The sequence below is a fragment of the Ranitomeya imitator genome, chromosome 3, assembly GCF_032444005.1.
Source record: "Ranitomeya imitator isolate aRanImi1 chromosome 3, aRanImi1.pri, whole genome shotgun sequence".
Lineage (NCBI taxonomy): Eukaryota > Metazoa > Chordata > Amphibia > Anura > Dendrobatidae > Ranitomeya > Ranitomeya imitator.
The window spans coordinates 434482616-434503075 of NC_091284.1; the positions used below are offsets into that span (position 1 = coordinate 434482616).

The 20460-nt window shown below is 46.5% G+C and overlaps 1 protein-coding gene across 5 annotated transcripts in view; it reads left to right on the forward strand.

Moving 5' to 3' along the window:
• The window catches only part of LOC138670188 (ras GTPase-activating protein 4-like), a 324283-nt gene that overhangs the window by 146605 nt on the left and 157218 nt on the right, over nt 1-20460 (forward strand). For all 5 annotated transcript variants that reach the window (XM_069757300.1, XM_069757303.1, XM_069757302.1 and 2 more), the window contains one exon: nt 11147-11208. In XM_069757300.1, coding sequence (XP_069613401.1) covers nt 11147-11208 — 62 coding nt within the window. The remainder of the gene's footprint in view (nt 1-11146; nt 11209-20460) is intronic.

Sequence of the window (20460 nt, forward strand, 5' to 3'; positions counted from 1 at the left end):
TCGCATACTGCAAGCTCGCAGCTCTCCTAGATTTATCCGCCAGACCTCTCACATTCCAACTCAAAATCTTAAAGCGGTCTCCTATTATGTGACTCATCATCTTTAGTTATGTCTTTACTTCCCGTTCTGAGCTGTCTAACTTCCCTCCCCACCCTTACCCCTACCCCCCCTCCCCCACACCCCCCAATACTATACATTCTGCCTCTTATCAAGAGTGGGGCACCATCACCCATTGCGAACACTCTTGTTAACGTAACCTTCTCCTTCCGCCTCCCGCTACCGTTTATAACAGAATTCGGCGCAATTCTTAGAAGAACAATATAATTCAACCTGTATTAAATTACAACTGCAAGAAACTAAATAAACTTTTAGTACGCTGCACACCCTTCCTCCCTCGTACTTCTCCGCCGCATCAGCACACCCAGTACATTCCCTGAATAATACCCAGCTCCACCCTCCAACCTTCACATTTCAATTACCAGTGTACTGTCAGTCCATCTCTTTTTCCCCTTTTTGAAAGAATTATAATACCTCCCGACTAACCCACCCCACATTTTCAATCTCCTTTCCCTTTAAGCTTTTTAGCATTAAGATCTATCCACTGGGTAGCGTCCTCCGGCGTCTGGAAAAAATGAATCTTATCCAGCGCTACCACTCTCAGTCGTGCCGGAAACATCATGGAGTATTGCACTCCCAGTTCTCTCAGCCGTCTCTTGATACCCGTGAACATCATCCGTTGTTTCTGTACCAGGGCGGAATAGTCAGGGTAAATAGCAACTCTTTGACCTCCAATTGTCAGATCCGTCATGTCTCTAGCTTTCCTCAGGATAATGTCTCTGTCTCTGTAGTTTAGGATTTTGGCAAGCATGGTACGGGGATTTGCTCCAGGGACAGGTGGTTTCGGTGGGACCCTGTGGGCTCTTTCTACCGCAAATACTTTTGTCAGTGCTGCATCACCAAAGGTCTCAAGGAGCCAGCTTTCAATATACTCCGTGGGATTCCTCCCCTCAATTTTTTCAGGGACACCCACTATACGAATGTTATTTCTTCTGGACCTGTTCTCCAGATCCTCATTTTTTGCAGCCAGCTCCGATATTGCCTGAGTAAACTTCCTCTCCGCTTTCTGCAGCTGCACTATATGGTCTTCTGCCGTGCTCACTCTTTCCTCCACAGCCCCCACACGTTTGTCAATCTTCTGCAGGGCTGCATTTATCTGGGCTGTATCCCCCTTGACCTCCTGTAGCTGCTGGGTGAGGGATTGTTTGCATGATGATACCAGTGCAAAGACATCTCTAAGGGTGGGCTCTGCTCCTGACTCCTTATCTTCAGATCCCCCTACTACCACCGCCATGTCACCATCCCTGCTCCCCTGTTGTACCTCCTGCTCCTCTGCTGGGCTTTCCTCCTCTCCTTCTGTGTCTGTGTCTGCTCCGGCATCCTCCTCTGCTTTTCCTGTGTTCCCTGCGGCCTCCACTCTAGCAAACTGCTGGAGCTTTGCCGCCGCCGACATTCTCTTCTGGCATGCCGCGTTGTCCTTCTCCGCCTTCTCTCTGGCGTCGGCGCCATCTTGGCTGATCCCAGCCTCGCCGGCTCCTGCATCTCTTTACCTCCTCCTGGTCATATTTGTTGACCTCGAGGCCGCCTCTATTCACCGCCGCACTCCCGGGACTTTCCTGCAGCCGGTAAGCGCCTTGAATCGCCGCTCAGCTGCGGCTTATAAGGATAAATTGTGCGTTAGCAGCGGGAGCGCTCTGTCACACGTCCGCTCACATGGACGTTCAGGCCACGCCCCAATTGACTGGATGTTTGGAGATGATGAAATCATTTTTCAAGATGATAATGCATCCTGCCATAGAGCAAAAACTGTGAAAACATTCCTTCAAAAAAGACACATAAGGTCAATGTCATAGCCTGCAAATAGTCCGGATCTCAATCCAATTGAAAATCTTTGGTGGAAGTTGAAGAAAATGGTCCATGACAAGACTCCAACCTGCAAAGCTGATCTGGCAACAGCATTCAGAGAAAGTTGGAGCCAGATTGATGATGAAGAGTACTGTTTGATACTCATTAAGTCCATGCCTCAGAGACTGCAAGCTGTTATAAAAGCCAGAGGTGGTGCAACAAAATACTAGTGATGTGTAGGAGTGTTTTTTTTGTTTGTTTGTTTTTCATGATTCCATAATTTTTTCCCCGGAATTGAGTGATTCCATAATTTTTTTCCCAATGCTTGGTTAAAAAAAGTAACCATTACTGACTACCACATTTTTTGTTCTTGATTTCTTTTAGTGTTTTTTAAAGCCAGAAATTTGCCATTTGAAATGACTTTAGTTTTGTGCCATGTCTGTGATCTGCTTTTTTTCTACAAAATTAAACAACTGAATAAACATCCTCCAAGGCCAGTGATTCCATAATTTTTGCCAGGGGTTGTAAAACAATGGTGTGCTTGATTTTAATGTAACTTTATTCTTTCATGAGTTATTTACAAGTTTATGACCACTTATAAAATGTGTCCAAAGTGCTGCCCATTGTGTTGGATTGTCAATGCAACCCTCTTCTCCCACTCTTCACACACGGATAGCAGGAGAAATGCTAGCACAGGCTTCCAGTATCCGTTGTTTCAGATGCTGCACATCTCGTATCTTCACAGCATAGACAATTGCCTTCAGATGACCCCAAAGGTAAAAGTCTAAGGGGGTCAGAACGGGAGACTTTGGTGGCCATTCACCTGGCCCACGACGACCAATCCACTTTCCAGGAAACTGTTCATGTAGGAATGCTCGGACCTGACGCTCAAGACGGTGCACCACCACATTATGGCAGTGGTAGTTGAAAAATGGGCCAAATTCCTTAACCCCTTCCTGTTATAATAGATGAAATGTGGATTACATCCGCGCTGCTGCGACAAATAATAGATCCGGATATACTTGTAAAATGTTCGGGTGGTTTATTCAACACGTTTCGAAGCTCATGGCTTCTTCTTCAGGAAGTTTCCACACAAAGATATATCTTTATTGATATATCTTTGTGTGGAAACTTCCTGAAGAAGAAGCCATGAGCTTCGAAACGCGTATATCTGGATCTATTATTTGTCGCAGCAGCACGGATGTAATCCACATTTCATCTATTATAACGGTTCTGAGAGGTCGCAGCGCCGACCTGTGGATCTGCAGCAGCTGACAAACTACACGCTAGTACTGTGTACTACCAGGTGAGCAGTTCTCTCACAATTGATCAGAAACAATCCTGGGGATAAGACCCTATTTGCGCTTTTTTTGTCTCCTATCTTTCAATACTAGTTAACCCCTTCCTGACATGCGCCGTACTAGTACTGCTCTGCAGGAACTACGCGCGGTGACCGGGTGAGGATGGCTGCTGTTTCTGACAGCAGACCATCCTGGTACGTCACCACCTGGGGCTGATCCGCCCACCCCCCGCGTCGGCTATCGCTGTGATTGGCTGGTGAACTCTCACCAGCCAATCACAGCAAAGCTGACAATAAAGTTGTAAAAGAAAATAAAGGCATGTGACAGGCTGTGATTGGTGATCTGTGACGTAGCACCAATCACAGCCGTCATCACAGTAGGTGGGGTGATCACCACGTCACCTCACCTGATTAACCCCTATGGCACTGATTGGCTGATCAATAGCTTCTAGCCACTCAGCGCCAAAGGGGTTAATTTAAAATAGCGATCACCGCCCTGCACGCCGTCTAAGCCCCTCTGTGTCACCTGAGAGAAAGAATCCATTGGTGGCCAGCCAGTGCGATCATCCCTGCGATCTCCTGCCTCCTGTGCTGATCTCCTGCGATCTGCTCTCTGCTGCCATCTGCCTGCTGTGTGACTCCTGTGATCACAGCAGCAGCACCTCCCCCACCCCTTTCCCCTCCCCCATCCCTGTTCCAGTACCCCCTCCTTCTCCCTCCAATTGATTTTTTTGCGCACTTTTTTGCGCTTCTTTTCCTGTGCGCGGCGTCCCTTGCAGAGCATTCGTGCTCTTCCTGTGTCTGCAGCGCTTTGATCAAAATCGCTGCTGATCAGAGACTGCGCCACAGGACTTTTTCTTTTTTTAGCTAGTTAGCGTAGCAGACTTCGCAGTCTAAGCAAAGTCCGATTTTTTTTTTTTAGAAAAAATAATAGTCGTAGTTAATACAGTGTAATTTAAGACTCAGCAAAGTACCGTATCCAGCGTCAGTGTTTGACATCCCCTTTCCCATCCCCCATCCCTGTTCCAGTACCCCCTCTCCTCCCTCCAATTGATTTTTTGCGCACTTTTTTGCGCTTTTTTTCCTGTGCGCAGCATCCCCCGCAGAGCATTAGTGCTTTTCCTGTGTCCGCAGCGCTTTCATCAGTATCGCTGCTGATCAGAGACTGCTCCACGGGAATTTTTCTTCTTTTAGCTTGTTAGCGTAGCGGACTTCGCAGTCTAAGCGAAGTCCGATTTTATTTTATTTTTTAGAAAAAATAATAATCATAGTTAGTACAGTGTAGTTTCTGACTCAGCAAAGTACCGTAGCCAGCGTCAGTGTATGATGTCCCCTTTCCCATCCCCCATCCCTGTTCTAGTACCCTCCTCCCCCTCCCTCCAATTGATTTTTTTGCGCACTTTTTTGCGCGTTTTTCCTGTATGCGGCATCCCGCGCAGAGCATTCGTGCTCTTCCTGTGTCTGCAGCACTTTGATCAGTATCGCTGCTGATCAGAGACTGCACCATGGGAATTTTTCTTTTTTAGCTATTTAGTGTAGTGGACTTCGCAGTCTATAAGTGGTTTAAAAAAAAGTTTAGAAAAAAATAATAATCGTAGTTAGTATAGTGTAGTTTTAGACGTAGCAAAGTAGTGTAGCCGGCGTCAGGTGTTTGGTGACGTCCCCCCCGTACAATTTTTAGAAAAAAATAATAGTAGTTAGTACAGCATAGTTTTAGACATAGCAAGGTAGCGTAGCCGGTGTCACATCGTTAGTGACGACGGATCTTCTTTTAGAGAAAAAACATTGTACAGCGTAGTTTTAGTGGTAGCGTGTTAGTACAGCCGGCGTCACAGCATTAGTGACGTCCGATCTTGTTTTAGAAAAAAAAAAAGTACAGAGTAGTTTTATAGGTAGGGAGGTAGCTTTTTATTTTCTTGCATAAAAAGTGCATTATGGGAACGTATGTCACATTTTTGGTGATGTCCATTTTTCTTTTGTAAAAGAAAAGAATTAGTTGCATCAATTAACTTTTTAGCGAGTGCATTAGGGGAGCGAACGTCACATTGTTGGTGATGTCCGTTTTTCTTTTGTAAAAAAGAATTTGCGTCTGATAAAGTTATAGGGAGAGCATTAGTGTAGTGAACATCTGTTTTTCTTTATACAAACTTTTTTTTAAATGTGATTTTTCTTTCCATTTTTTCTTCTACATTTTACCTCTCTACTTCTTTTTTTCTCTCTGTTTTGTTATAATAAAGAGTACCCTATACACAAGCCCCACACATTACACGTGTAAAAGCACCACTTACATACACATCCCCGGGGTTGGGAAAGAAATAAAAATGGCCCATTCGTCAACAAGGCGCTATTCACCAGAGGAGGCTTACGCCATCCTTGCATCCGACACGGATACAGCCAGTGAGGAAGATCCCACATTCCTCTATTCCTCCTACTACTCCTCATCCTCCTCATCTGGTGATTGACTTCTTCAAATTCTTTTTCAGTGAGGAAATAATAAGTCTTATGGTGGCCCAGACGAACCTGTATGCCCAGTAATTTTTCACCCAAAATCCCACGTCATCATATGCCAGATGGACCCCCGTAAATGCAGCAGAGATGATGACATTTTGGGGAATTGTGCTGCATATGGGCATAATAAAAAAAAAAGAGATTCGGCAATACTGGAGTACTGATATTCTCTACAGTACACCGGTATTCTGCATGGCCATGAAAAGGACATGATTTGAAGGGATCCAAAGATTTTTGCATTATAGTGATAATGCGCAGTGTCCTCCCCGAGACGATCCTAACTTTGATCGTCTATATAAAATTCGGCCAGTGGTTGAACACTTCATCAAAAAATTTGCTGAAGCGTACATACCCCAGAGGGACATCGCTATTGATGAATCTCTCGTTCACTTCAAAGGGAGGCTAAAATTCTGACAATACCTGCCCAGTAAGAGGTCCACTTACGGAATAAAGCTGTACAAACTGTGCGAGAGTACCTCAGGGTACACCCACAGATTTAGGGTCTACGAGGGGAAGGACACCCAAATTAACCCCCATGAAAGTCCCCCCATCCTGGGGGTGAGTGCGAAAATTGTGTGGGAATTGCTGCACCCACTGCTGGATAAGGGTTATCACCTCTATATTGATAACTTTTCCACCAGCGTCCTACTCTTCAAGGCCTTCTCTGCCAGAGGAACAGCTGCATGTGGCAGCGTGAGAAAAAATCAGCGAGGCCTCCCTAAGCCGCTAATTGGGCAAATGCTGAGAAAAGGGGAAAGCAGAGTCCAGTGCAGCGACAGCATGCTAGTGGTCAAGTATAAGGACAAAAGGGATGTCCTTATCCTGACCACCATACACCGTGACAACAGCACCCTTGTCACTGTTCGTGGGACCACAACACAAGTCCGAAAGCCAGATTGTATCTTTGGATTACAATCGGTACATGGGGTGTGTGGATGTTTCAGATCAGGTCCTCCAACTATACAGTGCCATGCGAAAAGCCAAGGTATGGTACAAAAAATTGGCCGTGCACATTGTACAGATGGCACTGTACAATGCTTTTGTGCTGTTCCGATCTGCAGGCAATACGGGGTCCTTCCTTCAGTTTCAGTAGGAAGTCATCAAGGCCCTAATGTTTGGCACTCGGGGAGGTGAGGGCCCCAGTACTTCTGAATCTGATAGTGCCCGTATTGTCCCAGGTCAACATTTCCCAGGACAGGTTCCCCAAGCAGCGAGGACAGGCCGATCACAAAAACGGTGCAGAGTATGCTCCAAGAGGGGAATCCGAAAGGACACAACTTACCATTGTGAAACCTGCCCTGAGAAACCTGGCCTTTGCATTAAGGATTGTTTCAATGCGCACCACATGTCCACAAATTAATAAAATTAGTTTATACTCTTTTGACACAACACATCTATAATCTGATGGACTGAGAATGGAGCGCCCCCAGACACAGGGCCATGAGTTCTCGGTACCGGGCCTCTCTGGTTCGGTTCTGAGGCTGTCACGGTGGCTAGACCCGGTCCGTGACCCTGCTAAGGGGCGTCCAATAAAGGGATTTGTACAGTCTGTCAATAGTTCGTGACGCCACCTGTGGTGTTCGGTCAGGGTGACCGACGCTGCTGTGGGGTCCACTGGGGTGATGGAATGGCAGCTGGATGGTATAACTTCCCACAGGTGAAGTATGTCCCCAGGGCTTCCCAGTAAGATGGATGGTGATGGTGTAAGGCGCAATCAATAACGAGGACACAAGGTTACAGTCTCTTTACCTCTTTACTGAAGGCTTCAGGATCCTAAATCCAGAGTACGTTCAACAGGGCTCTCTGAGACCGGCCGGTCCGATGGGCACATCCAGAGTTTCCCTCGCAGATGGAAATCGTTGCCTACCAATAGCGCCTGTATGTTGTAGTCCTACCCTGCTGAGCACTCGGAATAGTCCTCACAACTGCTGTTCTCGTTCGTTCGTTCTCTACAGCTCTCTCTCTCTCGTTCTTTGGTTCCAGATGTTACTAGTTTCTAACGTCCCCCAGGTATGTTATGGATAGGACGCCACCCGTTTGACGAGAAGGCTTGGAGGTCTTCCGGGACCCTAGAGACGCCCCTCTCCCAATGTTGCCCCCTATGTCTTCGTAGGTGTGAAAGGTAGACAGCCAACCTATAATCAACTGTCCAGCGGAATTTAAAGTAAGGCCTGAAGTCAGTTACTCCTACGGTGATCCGGCCACCGACTACGCGCCTCAGTAAGATGTTGCCTTCCTCTCTCGGCACGACTCTTACTGGCTCTCCTTTGTGCTGATCTCGTTTACACTGTTCCACAATATTCTTCCCCTCTTGTCTCTCTCTTAGGATACCGCCGCAAGGTGTGCAGGCGCGGTTCCGTTACATTCTGTTCTGTCGCTAGGCACCTGCCAGGTTCCCACGCCTGACAGGGACCCCCCTGTGCCTTCTCCTTGCAACACCCCCTGCCACGGGATGTTGCCTGGTTCCAACCCAGTCAGCTTCTAACTAACTTCCTCCCCAGCCCCTAGTTTTACCAGTGTGAGGAGTGGCCCAATAAATAAAGCCTTTTGCTCCCCCTAGTGGCCGGAGTGTGAAGTGTAATGTGTTCTGGTGATACCTGGTCAGGATAACTCTTTAGTGCCATCAGACGTACCGCTGCTCCCCTTAGTGGCAGAGCGCTATACTGCAACGACCAGGTCTCTGGGGCGCTCCAAGAACATCTTACACATACCGCCACATTATAAATTCATACACTAAAACCAAAAGCATTATAGTTATTACTATAAAACTATGCCTCTAGATAAATTCCTTCAGAGGTGTAGTTTCCAAAATGGGGTCAGTTGTGGAGGATTTCCACTGTTAAGGCACATCAGGGGCTCTGCCAATGCAACATGATGTCCGCAGACCATTCCATCAAAGTCTGCAATCCAAAACATCACTCCTTCCATTCTGAGACCTGCAGTGCGCACAAACCGTGGTTTTACCCCACATATGGGGTATCGGTGTATTCAGGAGAAAATGTGCAACAACTTTAGTGGTCTATTTTCTCCTGTTACCTTTGTGAAAATAAAAAAATTGGGGCTGAAAATCATTTTTGTAGAAAAAGTGTGATTTTTTTTTATTTTCATGATTCAACGTTATCATTTGCTGTGAGACACTTGGAGGTTTATGGTGCTCACGACATATCTAAATCAATTCCTTGGGAGGTCTAGTTTCCCAAATCGGGTAAGTTTTGGGAGATTTCCACTGTTTAGGCATATCAGGGGCTCTGCAAATGCAACATGATGTCCGCAGACCATTCCATCAAAGTCTGCAATCCAAAACGTCACTCCTTCCATTCTGAGCCCTGCCGTGCACACAAACAGTGGTTTTCCCCCACATATGGGGTATTGACATACTCAGGAAAAAATGTGCAACAACTTTAGTGGTTTATTTTCTCCCATTACCTTTGTAAAAATAAAAAAAATTGGGGCTAAAAGATCATTTTTGTGGAAAAAATGTGATTTTTTTTTTCATGGCTCTACGTTATAAACTTCTGTGAAGCACCTGGGGGTACAAAGTGCTCACCACACATCTAGATAAGTTCGTTAAAGGGTCTAGTTTCCAAAATGGGGTCACTTGTGGGGGTTTTCCAATGTTTAGGCAGATCAGGGGCTCTTGAAATGCGACATGGTGTCCACTCTCAATTCTAGCCAATTTTGCATTCAAAAAGTCAAAAGGTGCTCCTTCCCTTCTGAACCCTGCTGTGCGCCCAAACAGTGGCTTTCCCCCACATATGGGGTATTGGCTTATTCAGGAGAAATTGCTCAACAATTTTTGTGGATCATTTTCTCCTTTTACACTTGTGAAAATAAAAAAAATCATTGCTAAAAGATACTTTTTGTGGAAAAATTTGATTTTTTTTTCACGACTCTACGTTATAAACTTCTGTGAAGCACCTGGGGGTTCAAAGTGCTCACCACACAGCTACATAAGTTTGCTAAAGTGTCTAGTTTCCAAAATGGGGTCACTTGTGGGGGTTTTCCAATGTTTAGGCACATTAGGGGCTCATCAAACGCCACATGGCATCCACTCTCATTTCCAGACAATTTTACATTCAAAAAGTCAAAAGGTGCTCCTTCCCTTCCGAGCCCTGCTGTGCACCCAAACAGTGGTTTTCCCCCACATATGGGGTATCGGCGTATTCAGGAGAAATTGCTGAATACTTTTAGATGACCATTTTCTCCTTTTACCCTTGTGAAAATAAAAAATCATTGCTAAAAGTTCATTTTCGTAGAAAAATGGGATTTTTTCTTTCATGGTTCTACGTTAATTCTTTCATGGTTCTACGTTATAAACTTTTGTGAAGCACCTGGGGGTTCAAAGTGATCACCACACAGCTACATAACTTCGTTAAAGGGTCTAGTTTCCAAAATGGGGTCACTTGTGGGGGTTTTCCAATGTGTAGGAATATCAGGGGCTCTTCAAACGCGACGTGGCATCCACTCTCAATTCCAGCCAATTTTGCATTCAAAAAGTCAAAAGGCGCTCCTTCCCTTCCGAGCCCTGCTGTGCGCCCAAACAGTGGTTTTCCCCCACATATGGTGTATCGGTGTATTCAGGAGAAATTGCTCAACAACTTTAGTACATCATTTTCTCCTTTTACACTTGTGAAAATAAACTAATTGTTGCCGAATGATCATTTTTGTGACTTAAAAGTTAAATGTTAATTTTTTCCATCCACATTGCTTCAGCTCCTGTGAAGCACCTGAAGGGTTAATAAACTTCTTGAATGTGGTTTTGAGTACCTTGAAGGGTGCAGTTATTGGAATGGTGTCACTTTTGGGTATTTTCTGTCATACAGACCTTTCAAAGTGACTTCAAGTGTGAGGTGGTCCCTAAAAAAATGGTTTCCTAAATTTAATTGAAAAAATGAAAAATCGCAGGTCAACTTTTAACCCTTATAGCTTCCTGACAAAAAAATATTTTGGTTCCAAAATTGTGCTGATATATAGTACACATGTGGGAAACGTTATTTATGAACTAATTTTTGTGACATATCTCTCTGATTTAAGGGCATAAAAATTCAAAGTTCAAAAATTGCTACATTTTCAAAATTTTCACCAATTTTCCATTTTTTTCACAAATAACTATAAGTCATATTGAAGAAATGTTATCACTGTCACTAGGATCCGTTGAAGCATTTCAGAGTTATGACTTCATAAAGTGACAGTGGTCAGAATTGAAAAAAATGGCCTGGTCAGGAAGTTGAAAACAGGCTTGGGGGTGAAGGGGTTAAAGAAGCACCCTCTTAGTGAACAAGACTTCCTTCTTTGAGACTGGTGTATAAATCGACAGGCTTAATGAATCAGACCCATAGTGCTTATTTTCATTATGGCCAAATAAGAATAGAGCAGCAGCCTACAGATAACAGAAATAGAAATACAGTTAAAAATCTGACTTTCTTTTTTTTGTAGCCGTGATGACGTGATTGGGAAGGTCTGCTTAACACGTAATGTTCTGGCTGAATATCCCAAAGGTATGTATTGTGTGTCTTTTATGCTTTATAGCATGTTTGATCTATTTTATTGCTTTATTTCTATTCTATTCTAAACATATTCAGGTCTCAGTGGGAGAGAATGATCACTTCAGAAAGTGAATTAGTTCAGTTATTTTCCAGAAAAATGCGATAGAAATTGGAGCTTTAATTACCAGTATGAGGAAAGTGCTGCAAGAGGATGCTATATTTATAGTGTATGAAATAAATGAGAACATTTCATTATGTGAAATAAGACTTCTATTAATTTACAACATACTTTAAAAAGCATTGTACATTTTTTTCATTTGATTTTAATGTGCTGTACATATGAGAGTTTAGCGTGGTCATCAAGCTTCAGAATCACTTCAAGTATATTGATATATTAACCCCTTAGCGACCGCCGATACGCCTTTTAACGGCGGCCGCTAAGGGTACTTAAACCACAGCGCCGTTAATTAACGGCGCTGTGGAAAAAGTCCATAGCGCCCCCCAGAGGCCGATTTTCTCCGGGGTCTCGGCTGCCGAGGGTAGCCGAGACCCCAGAGAACATGATTCGGGGGGTTTTTAACCCACCCCGCATTTGCGATCGCCGGTAATTAACCGTTTACCGGCGATCGCAAAAAAAAAAAAAAAAAAGCGATCTCTTTTTAATTTCTCTGTCCTCCGATGTGATCGCACATCGGAGGACAGAGAAAAGGGGTCCCAGGTGGCCCCCCAATACTCACCTAGCTCCCCCGATGCTCCTCGTGTCTCCCGGTGGGCGCCGCCATCTTCAAAATGGCGGGCGCATGCGCAGTGCGCCCGCCGACCGGCACCGGGAGAATCTTTGGGGTCTCGGCTGCCGGGGGTAGCCGAGACCCCAAAGAGCACGATCGGGGTCGGTATTACCGACCCCTGTTTTGCGATCGCCGGTAATTAACTGTTTACCGGCGACCGCAAAAAAAAAAAAAAAAAGTAAAGTGTAATTCTCTGTCCTCTGATGTGATCGCACATCAGAGGACAGAGAAATAGGGGGATTCGGGGACCCTAGCATACTCACCTAGGTCCCTGGATCCTCTTGCTGCTCCTCCTGGCCGCCGGCAGCAGAACATGGCGGACGCATGCCCAGTGCGCCCGCCATCTGTCTCCATCTGCCGGCCGGCAGGAGAACAGCAGTTGGGGCTAAAATTAGGGGTAGGGTTAGGGGTAGGGTTAGGGGTAGGGTTAGGGGTAGGGTTAGGTTAGGGTTAGGTTAGGGGTAGGGTTAGGGTTAGGTTAGGGTTAGGGGTAGGGTTAGGTTAGGGTTAGGGGTAGGGTTAGGGTTAGGGTTAGGGGTAGGGTTAGGTTAGGGGTAGGGTTAGGGGTAGGGTTAGGTTAGGGTTAGGGGTAGGGTTAGGGATAGGGTTAGGGTTAGGGGTATGGTTAGGTTAGGGTTAGGGGTAGGGTTAGGGGTAGGGTTAGGTTAGGGTTAGGGGTAGGGGTAGGGTTAGGTTAGGGGTAGGGCTAGGGTTGGGGCTAAATTTAGGGTTAGGGTTGGGGCTAAATTTAGGGTTAGGGTTGGGGCTAAACTTAGGGTTAGGCTTCTTTCACACTTACGTCGGTACGGGGCCGTCGCAATGCGTCGGCCCGACATACCGACGCACGTTGTGAAAATTGTGCACAACGTGGGCAGCAGCTGTAGTTTTTCAACACATCCGCTGCCCAATCTATGTCCTGGGGAGGAGGGGGCGGAGTTACGGCCACGCATGCGCGGTCAGAAATGGCGGATGCGACGTACAAAAAAACGTTTCATTGAACGTTTTTTTGTGCCGACTCTCCGCCAAAACACAACTGATCCAGTGCACGACGGACGCGACGTGTGGCCATCCGTCACGATCCGTCGGCAATACAAGTCTATGGGCAAAAAACGCATCCTGCGGGCACATTTGCAGGATCCGTTTCTTGTCCAAAACGACGGATTGCGACGGAATGCCAAACGACGCAAGTGTGAAAGTAGCCCTAGGGCTAGGGTTAGGGTTGGGGCTAAAGTTAGGGCTAGGGTTGGGGCTAAAGTTAGGGTTAGAGCTGGGATTAGGGTTAGGGTTTGGATTAGGGTTCGTATTAGGGTTAGGGTTGGCATTAGGGTTACGCTTGGGATTAGGGTTAGGTTTGGGATTAGGGTTAAGGTTAGGGTTGTGATTAGGGGTGTATTGGGATTAGGGTTAGGTTTGAGGTTAGGGTTGAGATTAGGATTAGGGGTGTGTTGGATTTAGGGTTTTGATTAGGGTTATGGTTAGGGTTGACATTAGGGTTGTTTTGGGGTAAGGGTTGTGATTATGGTTAGGGTTAGTGATTAGGATTATGGATGAGGTTGGGATTAGGGTTAGGGGTGTGTTGGGGTTAGGGTTGGAGCTAGAATTGGGGGGTTTCCACTGTTTAGGTACATCAGGGGGTCTCCAAACATGACAGCCAATTTTGCGCTCAAAAAGTCAAATGGTGCTCCCTCCCTTCTGAGCTCTGCCGTGCGCCCAAACAGTGGGTTACCCCCACATATGGGGCATCAGCGTACTCGGGATAAATTGGACAACAATTTCTGGGGTCCAATTTCTCTTGTTACCCTTGTGAAAATAAAAACTTGGGGGCTACAAAATCTTTTTTGTGAAAAAAAAAATATTTTTTATTTTCACGACTCTGCATTCTAAACTTCTGTGAAGCACTTGGGCATTCAAAGTTCTCACCACACATCTAGATAAGTTCCTTGGGGGGTCTAGTTTCCAAAATGGGGTCACTTGTGGGGGGTTACTACAGTTTAGGTACATCAGGGGCTCTGCAATCGCAACATAATGCCCACAGACCATTCTATCAAAGTCTGCATTCCAAAAAGGCGCTCCTTCCCTTCCGAGCTCTGCCGTGCGCCCAAACAGTGGTTTACCGCCACATATGGCGCATCAGCGTACTCGGGATAAATTGGACAACAACTATTGCAGTCCAATTTCTCCTGTTACCCTTGTGAAAATAAAAACTTGGGGGCTACAATATCTTTTTTGTGGAAAAAAAAATATTTTTTATTTTCACGACTCTGCATTCTAAACTTCTGTGAAGCACTTGGGCATTCAAAGTTCTCACCACACATCTAGATAAGTTCCTTGGGGGGTCTAGTTTCCAAAATGGGGTCACTTGTGGAGGGTTTCTACTGGTTAGGTACATCAGGGGCTCTGCAAACGCAACATAATACCCGCAGACCATTCTATCAAAGTCTGCATTCCAAAACGGCGCTCCTTCCTTCCGAGCTCTGCCGTGCGCCCAAACAGTGGTTTACCCCCACATATGGGGTACCAGCATACTCAGGACAAATTGGACAACAACTTTTGGGGTCCAGTTTCTCTTGTTACCCTTGTGAAAATAAAAATTTGGTGGCTAAAAAATCTTTTTTTGTGGAAAAAAAAATATTTTTTATTTTCACGGCTCTGCATTATAAACTTCTGTGAAGCACTTGGGCATTCAAGGTTCTCACCACACATCTAGATAAGTTCCATGGGGGGTCTAGTTTCCAAAATGGGGTCACTTGTGGGGGATTTCTACTGTTTAGGCACATCAGGGGCTCTCCAAACGCGACATGGCGTCCGATCTCAATTCCAGCCAATTCTACATTGAAAAAGTAAAACGGCACTCTTTCTCTTCCAAGCTCTGCGGTGCGCCCAAACAGTGGTTTACCCCCACATATTGGGTATCGACGTACTCAGGAGAAATTGCACAACAACTTTTGTGGTCTAATTTCTCCTGTTACCCTTGTGAAAATAAGAATTTGTGGGCAAAAAGATCATTTTTGTGTAAACAAAAGCGATTTTTTATTATCACGGCTCTACGTTATAAACTTCTGTGAAGCACTTGGGGGTTCAAAGTGCTCACCACACATCTAGATAAGTTCCTTAAGGGGTCTAGTTTCCAAAATGGTGTCACTTGTGGGGAGTTTCCACTGTTTAGGCACATCAGGGGCTCTCTAAATGTGACATGGTGTCCGATCTCAATTCCAGCCAATTCTGCATTGAAAAAGTCAAACGGCGCTCCTTCACTTCTAAGTTCTGCGGTGCGCCCTAACAGTGGTTTACCCCCACATATGGGGTATTGGCGTATTCAGGAGAAATTGCATAACAAAATTTATGGTTACATTTCTGTTTTTACACTTGTGAAAATAAAAAAAATGGTTCTGAATTAAGATGTTTGCAAAAAAAAGTTAAATGTTCATTTTTTCCTTCCACATTGTTTCAGTTCCTGTGAAGCACGTAAAGGGTTAATAAACTTCTTGAATGTGGTTTTGAGAACCTTGAGGGGTGTAGTTTTTAGAATGGTGTCACACTTCATTATTTTCTATCATATAGACCCCTCAAAATGACTTCAAATGTGATGTGGTCCCTAAAAAAAAATGGTGTTGTAAAAATGAGAAATTGCTGGTCAACTTTTAACCCTTATAACTCCCTAACAAAAAAAAATTTTGTTTCCAAAATTGTGCTGATGTAAAGTAGACATGTGGGAAATGTTATTTATTAACTATTTTTTATGACATATCTCTCTGATTTAAGGGCATAAAAATACAAAGTTTGAAAATTGCAAAATTTTAAAAATTTTCGCCATATTTCCGTTTTTTTCATAAATAATCGCAAGTAATATCGAAGAAATGTTACCACTAACATGAAGTACAATATGTCACGAAAAAACAATCTCAGAATCAGCGGGATCCGTTGAAGCGTTCCAGAGTTATAACCTCATAAAGTGACAGTGGTCAGAATTGCAAAAATTGGCCTGGTCATTAAGTACCAAATTGGCTCTGTCACTAAGGGGTTAAATACCGCACCTGCTTAAGACACTTCAAAAGAAAACTAATCTTCTGCTGTACTGACTGTAATCAACATAGTATTAGTTTAATTAGCTGATCTGTCCCCTAAATTGTCCTAAAAGTTTATCCTTACTTTAGCAGGCTTCATTATTGGTACCGTTTAAATGTTCTGTATTACTGATCTCATAGACTCGTACAGAATTACAATTTATATTAGAGCTTTTACCGCATGTGGAAATAATGTTCACCATCATTATAAATAATGCATGTCTTTAAGACAACCTACACTGAAAGGTATTAGTCATTATCCCCTGACTCAGTTGTACATGCTTGGTATGTCAGTAGGGGATAAGCATTATGATATACAGTGGGGCAAAAAAGTATTTAGTCAGTCAGCAATAGTGCAAGTTCCACCACTTAAAAAGATGAGAGGCGTCTGTAATTTACATCATAGGTAGACCTCAACTATGGGAGACAAACTGAGAAAAAAAAATCCAGAAAATCACATTGTCTGTTTTTTTAACATTTTATTTGCATATTATGGTGGAAAATAAGTATTTGGTCAGAAACAAAATTTAATCTCAATACTTTGTAATATATCCTTTGTTGGCAATGACAGAGGTCAAACGTTTTCTGTAAGTCTTCACAAGGTTGCCACACACTGTTGTTGGTATGTTGGCCCATTCCTCCATGCAGATCTCCTCTAGAGCAGTGATGTTTTTGGCTTTTCGCTTGGCAACACGGACTTTCAACTCCCTCCAAAGGTTTTCTATAGGGTTGAGATCTGGAGACTGGCTAGGCCACTCCAGGACCTTGAAATGCTTCTTACGAAGTCACTCCTTCGTTGCCCTGGCGGTGTGCTTTGGATCATTGTCATGTTGAAAGACCCAGCCACGTTTCATCTTCAATGCCCTTGCTGATGGAAGGAGGTTTGCACTCAAAATCTCACGATACATGGCCCCATTCATACTTTCATGTACCCGGATCAGTCGTCCTGGCCCCTTTGCAGAGAAACAGCCCCAAAGCATGATGTTTCCACCACCATGCTTTACAGTAGGTATGGTGTTTGATGGATGCAACTCAGTAGTCTTTTTCCTCCAAACACGACAAGTTGTGTTTCTACCAAACAGTTCCAGTTTGGTTTCATCAGACCATAGGACATTCTCCCCAAACTCCTCTGGATCATCCAAATGCTCTCTAGCAAACTTCAGACGGGCCCGGACATGTACTGGCTTAAGCAGTGGGACACGTCTGGCACTGCAGGATCTGAGTCCATGGTGGCATAGTGTGTTACTTATGGTAGGCCTTGTTACATTGGTCCCAGCTCTCTGCAGTTCATTCACTAGGTCCCCCCCGCGTGGTTCTGGGATTTTTGCTCACCGTTCTTGTGATCATTCTGACCCCACGGGGTGGGATTTTGCGTGGAGCCCCAGATCGAGGGAGATTATCAGTGGTCTTGTATGTCTTCCATTTTCTAATTATTGCTCCCACTGTTGATTTCTTCACTCCAAGCTGGTTGGCTATTGCAGATTCGGTCTTCCCAGCCTGGTGCAGGGCTACAATTTTGTTTCTGGTGTCCTTTGACAGCTCTTTGGTCTTCACCATAGTGGAGTTTGGAGTCAGACTGTTTGAGGGTGTGCACAGGTGTCTTTTTATACTGATAAAAAGTTTAAACAGGTGCCATTACTACAGGTAATGAGTGGAGGAAAGAGGAGACTCTTAAAGAAGAAGTTACAGGTCTGTGAGAGCCAGAAATCTTGATTGTTTGTTTCTGACCAAATACTTATTTTCCACCATAATATGCAAAAATAATGATAAAAAAACAGACAATGTGATTTTCTGGATTTTTTTTTCTCAGTTTGTCTCCCATAGTTGAGGTCTACCTATGATGTAAATTACAGACGCCTCTCATCTTTTTAAGTGGTGGAACTTGCACTATTGCTGACTGACTAAATACTTTTTTGCCCCACTGTATTTGCAGAACCAGTGGTCGGGGATCAAGATTTCCCCAAGATTCCTTTCCAATAGACTCCCGGAAGTTACATTGGCTAAGTTTACTTATTCCTGTTTTGTGGGCTTGATTTTTATGGAATGATCAGTAGGTTTGGTAGCAAAGCCTGTTATTCCCCAGACTGTTTGTTTTCTGTAGCTCCAAGTGTTGAGCTGATTCATAACTGGGTTTTGAAAGGTGTGTAGTGTGGGCAGTTTAGTTAGAGGAAAATAGATGGGGGCTGGAACAAAGCGCAGCTGGGAGGAGGCCCCCCATGACTGCTTTGAGCCGGGCGGTCTTTTTAAATGATGCTCCGGCTGGGGATAGGAGAATGGAAAGGGGGGAGGGTTTAGAAGGGGGAGGTAGTAGGGAAAGTGCGGGAAAACCGCCATTCCCTACCTTAATCCAGAAGAAGGAAGAAGCGCAGGATGGCGTCGGCGGAGTCCATGCTGGCCCAGCTCCAAGAGATGGCCAGATCCAGAAGAGGGGGCTGGCTTGAGGCCCAGCTGGCCTCCATCATTGGTGCCGCAGGAGGATCCGGGCAGAGCTCACAGGGCAGGAGGACCAGGCCCCCAGAGAGACTATCTCCGGATCTCCCGGCGCGTGGCAGGCGCAGGCTCCGGAGCCCCTCCAGGGACCCTGCGGGCGGTGAGTCCAGCGGCGCTGCTTCCCCCGGCCGCTCCCGCTCCGGCAGGAATCCAGGCACCCGGCCTGCACGCACCGGGCGTCAGACTCAGGACACCGCCGCTGCTGCCGGGAGCGCCGGACCGGAAGTGCGGCCTGCGCGATCCAGGCAGAGCGCAGCCGCAGCTTCCTCCGCTCCTGGCAGGTCCTCAGCTAGCAGCGGGCGTGCGGCCGCCGCTCCACCAGCTCCATCTGGTGTCCCGGCGTCCAGGGGCAGAGCGGCTGCCGCTTCCCCTGCCCCCACCAGATCCACAGCGCCCAGGGGGCGCGCGGCGGCAGGAAGAGGGAGAACAACGCTGCCAGGAAGAGCAGCCCAGCCAGGCAGAGCGACACAGCCAGGAGGAGCAGCAAGAGGAGCAGCAAGTCCAGGAGGAGCAGCACGGCCAGGACGAGCAGCGGCAGCAACAACCAGGAATCCGGCCCCTTTACCTGCGGCAGGCACCCACAGCCCATCACCTCCCAGGGTGCCTGCTGGGATGACCACAAGGAGTACACAGGCGGCGGACGGTCAGCGGTCAGGAGATCTTCTACGTCCCGCCTGTACGGAACGGCGCAGCGGAGGGAGAGATGCAGGCAGCAGTGTCGAGCTGCCTGCTATGGAGCGAAGATCGTTACACGACCAGGCGGGCTCGCCCGGGTTGGAACGCGGGGCCGGTCGCGGTCGCCCAGGAGATCTCCGGAACATAGAGCAGCGTTTACCCGTTACCCATCGGACGGTGAGGTGGCGGGGGATACTGACGGCGGACGGAGGAGTGGATCGGTACGGCAGCTACAGTACGCTCGGGTCCCCCCTGGTGACGAGGAGGCCAGGGGCGCGGGCCTGGGGCAGAGAGGGCTAGCGGCGCAGCAGTTCCAGCACGCTCGGGTCCCCCCTGGTGACGAGGAGGCCAGGGGCGCTGGCCCAGGGCATCGACGCGGTGAGGAGGTGTCGGAGTCCAGCGGTGATCTTCAATGGAGGTCGGAGCGACAGGGATCCGGAGGTCCGGCTGGCGGGGACACAGCACCCGCGCAGCATTGTGAGTATGAGTCTACGTCTGGTTTGTCGCCCGCAGGGGCCGGGTTGCAGGAAGCTAGGGGAGGTCGGGTGGCGGTGTGTGAGGAACGGCAGAGGAGTGGGCCGATTGTGGCAGAGGTGCCAGGTATGCAGGATTTATTGCAGGGTGTGTCACAAATTTTGCGTAGATTGGAGGGGGGGTCGGCAACTGGGGTTGCTGCATCGCCGGTGGAGGCGTGGTTGGCTGGGCGAGGGGTGGTACCCCCGTCGGGAAGTGGGTTGGTAAGCCCTAGTCGGGTATTGGAGGTGGCATCGGCAGGTGTATCTGTTTCGGTTCAGACAGAGAAGGAGAAAGGCGATACGGTCAAATTAGATGACAGAGCGAAAGGGGAAGTTTATGTGTGCTTTGAAGGGCCGTTGGGAGCGCATTTAAAAAAGGAGGTGAAGGAGAAGATTTGGAGAGACGAGTATGTGGAAATTTTTTCCTTGCTCCCGTTGGAGAAGTTTAACTTGGATAAAGGGAAAAAAGACGATAGCAAAAAGGAGGAGGAAGAAAAGCGGAGGTGGCGGTTAATCCCGCAGACATTTGTGAATTGGTTACAGGCATTCGCAATATTGGCGAGCGTAGTGGGGGAGAAGGCGCCCGAGAATTGCTCGGGTTTGTTTTGCTATCTAGACTCGATTGGGGAGGCGCATCGTACATACGGCGGTCAGACGTGGCTGCGGTATGATGAGCAGTTTAGGCAGAGAAAAGCGGTGAGGCCGGAAATTAGGTGGGACCAGAAGGATATA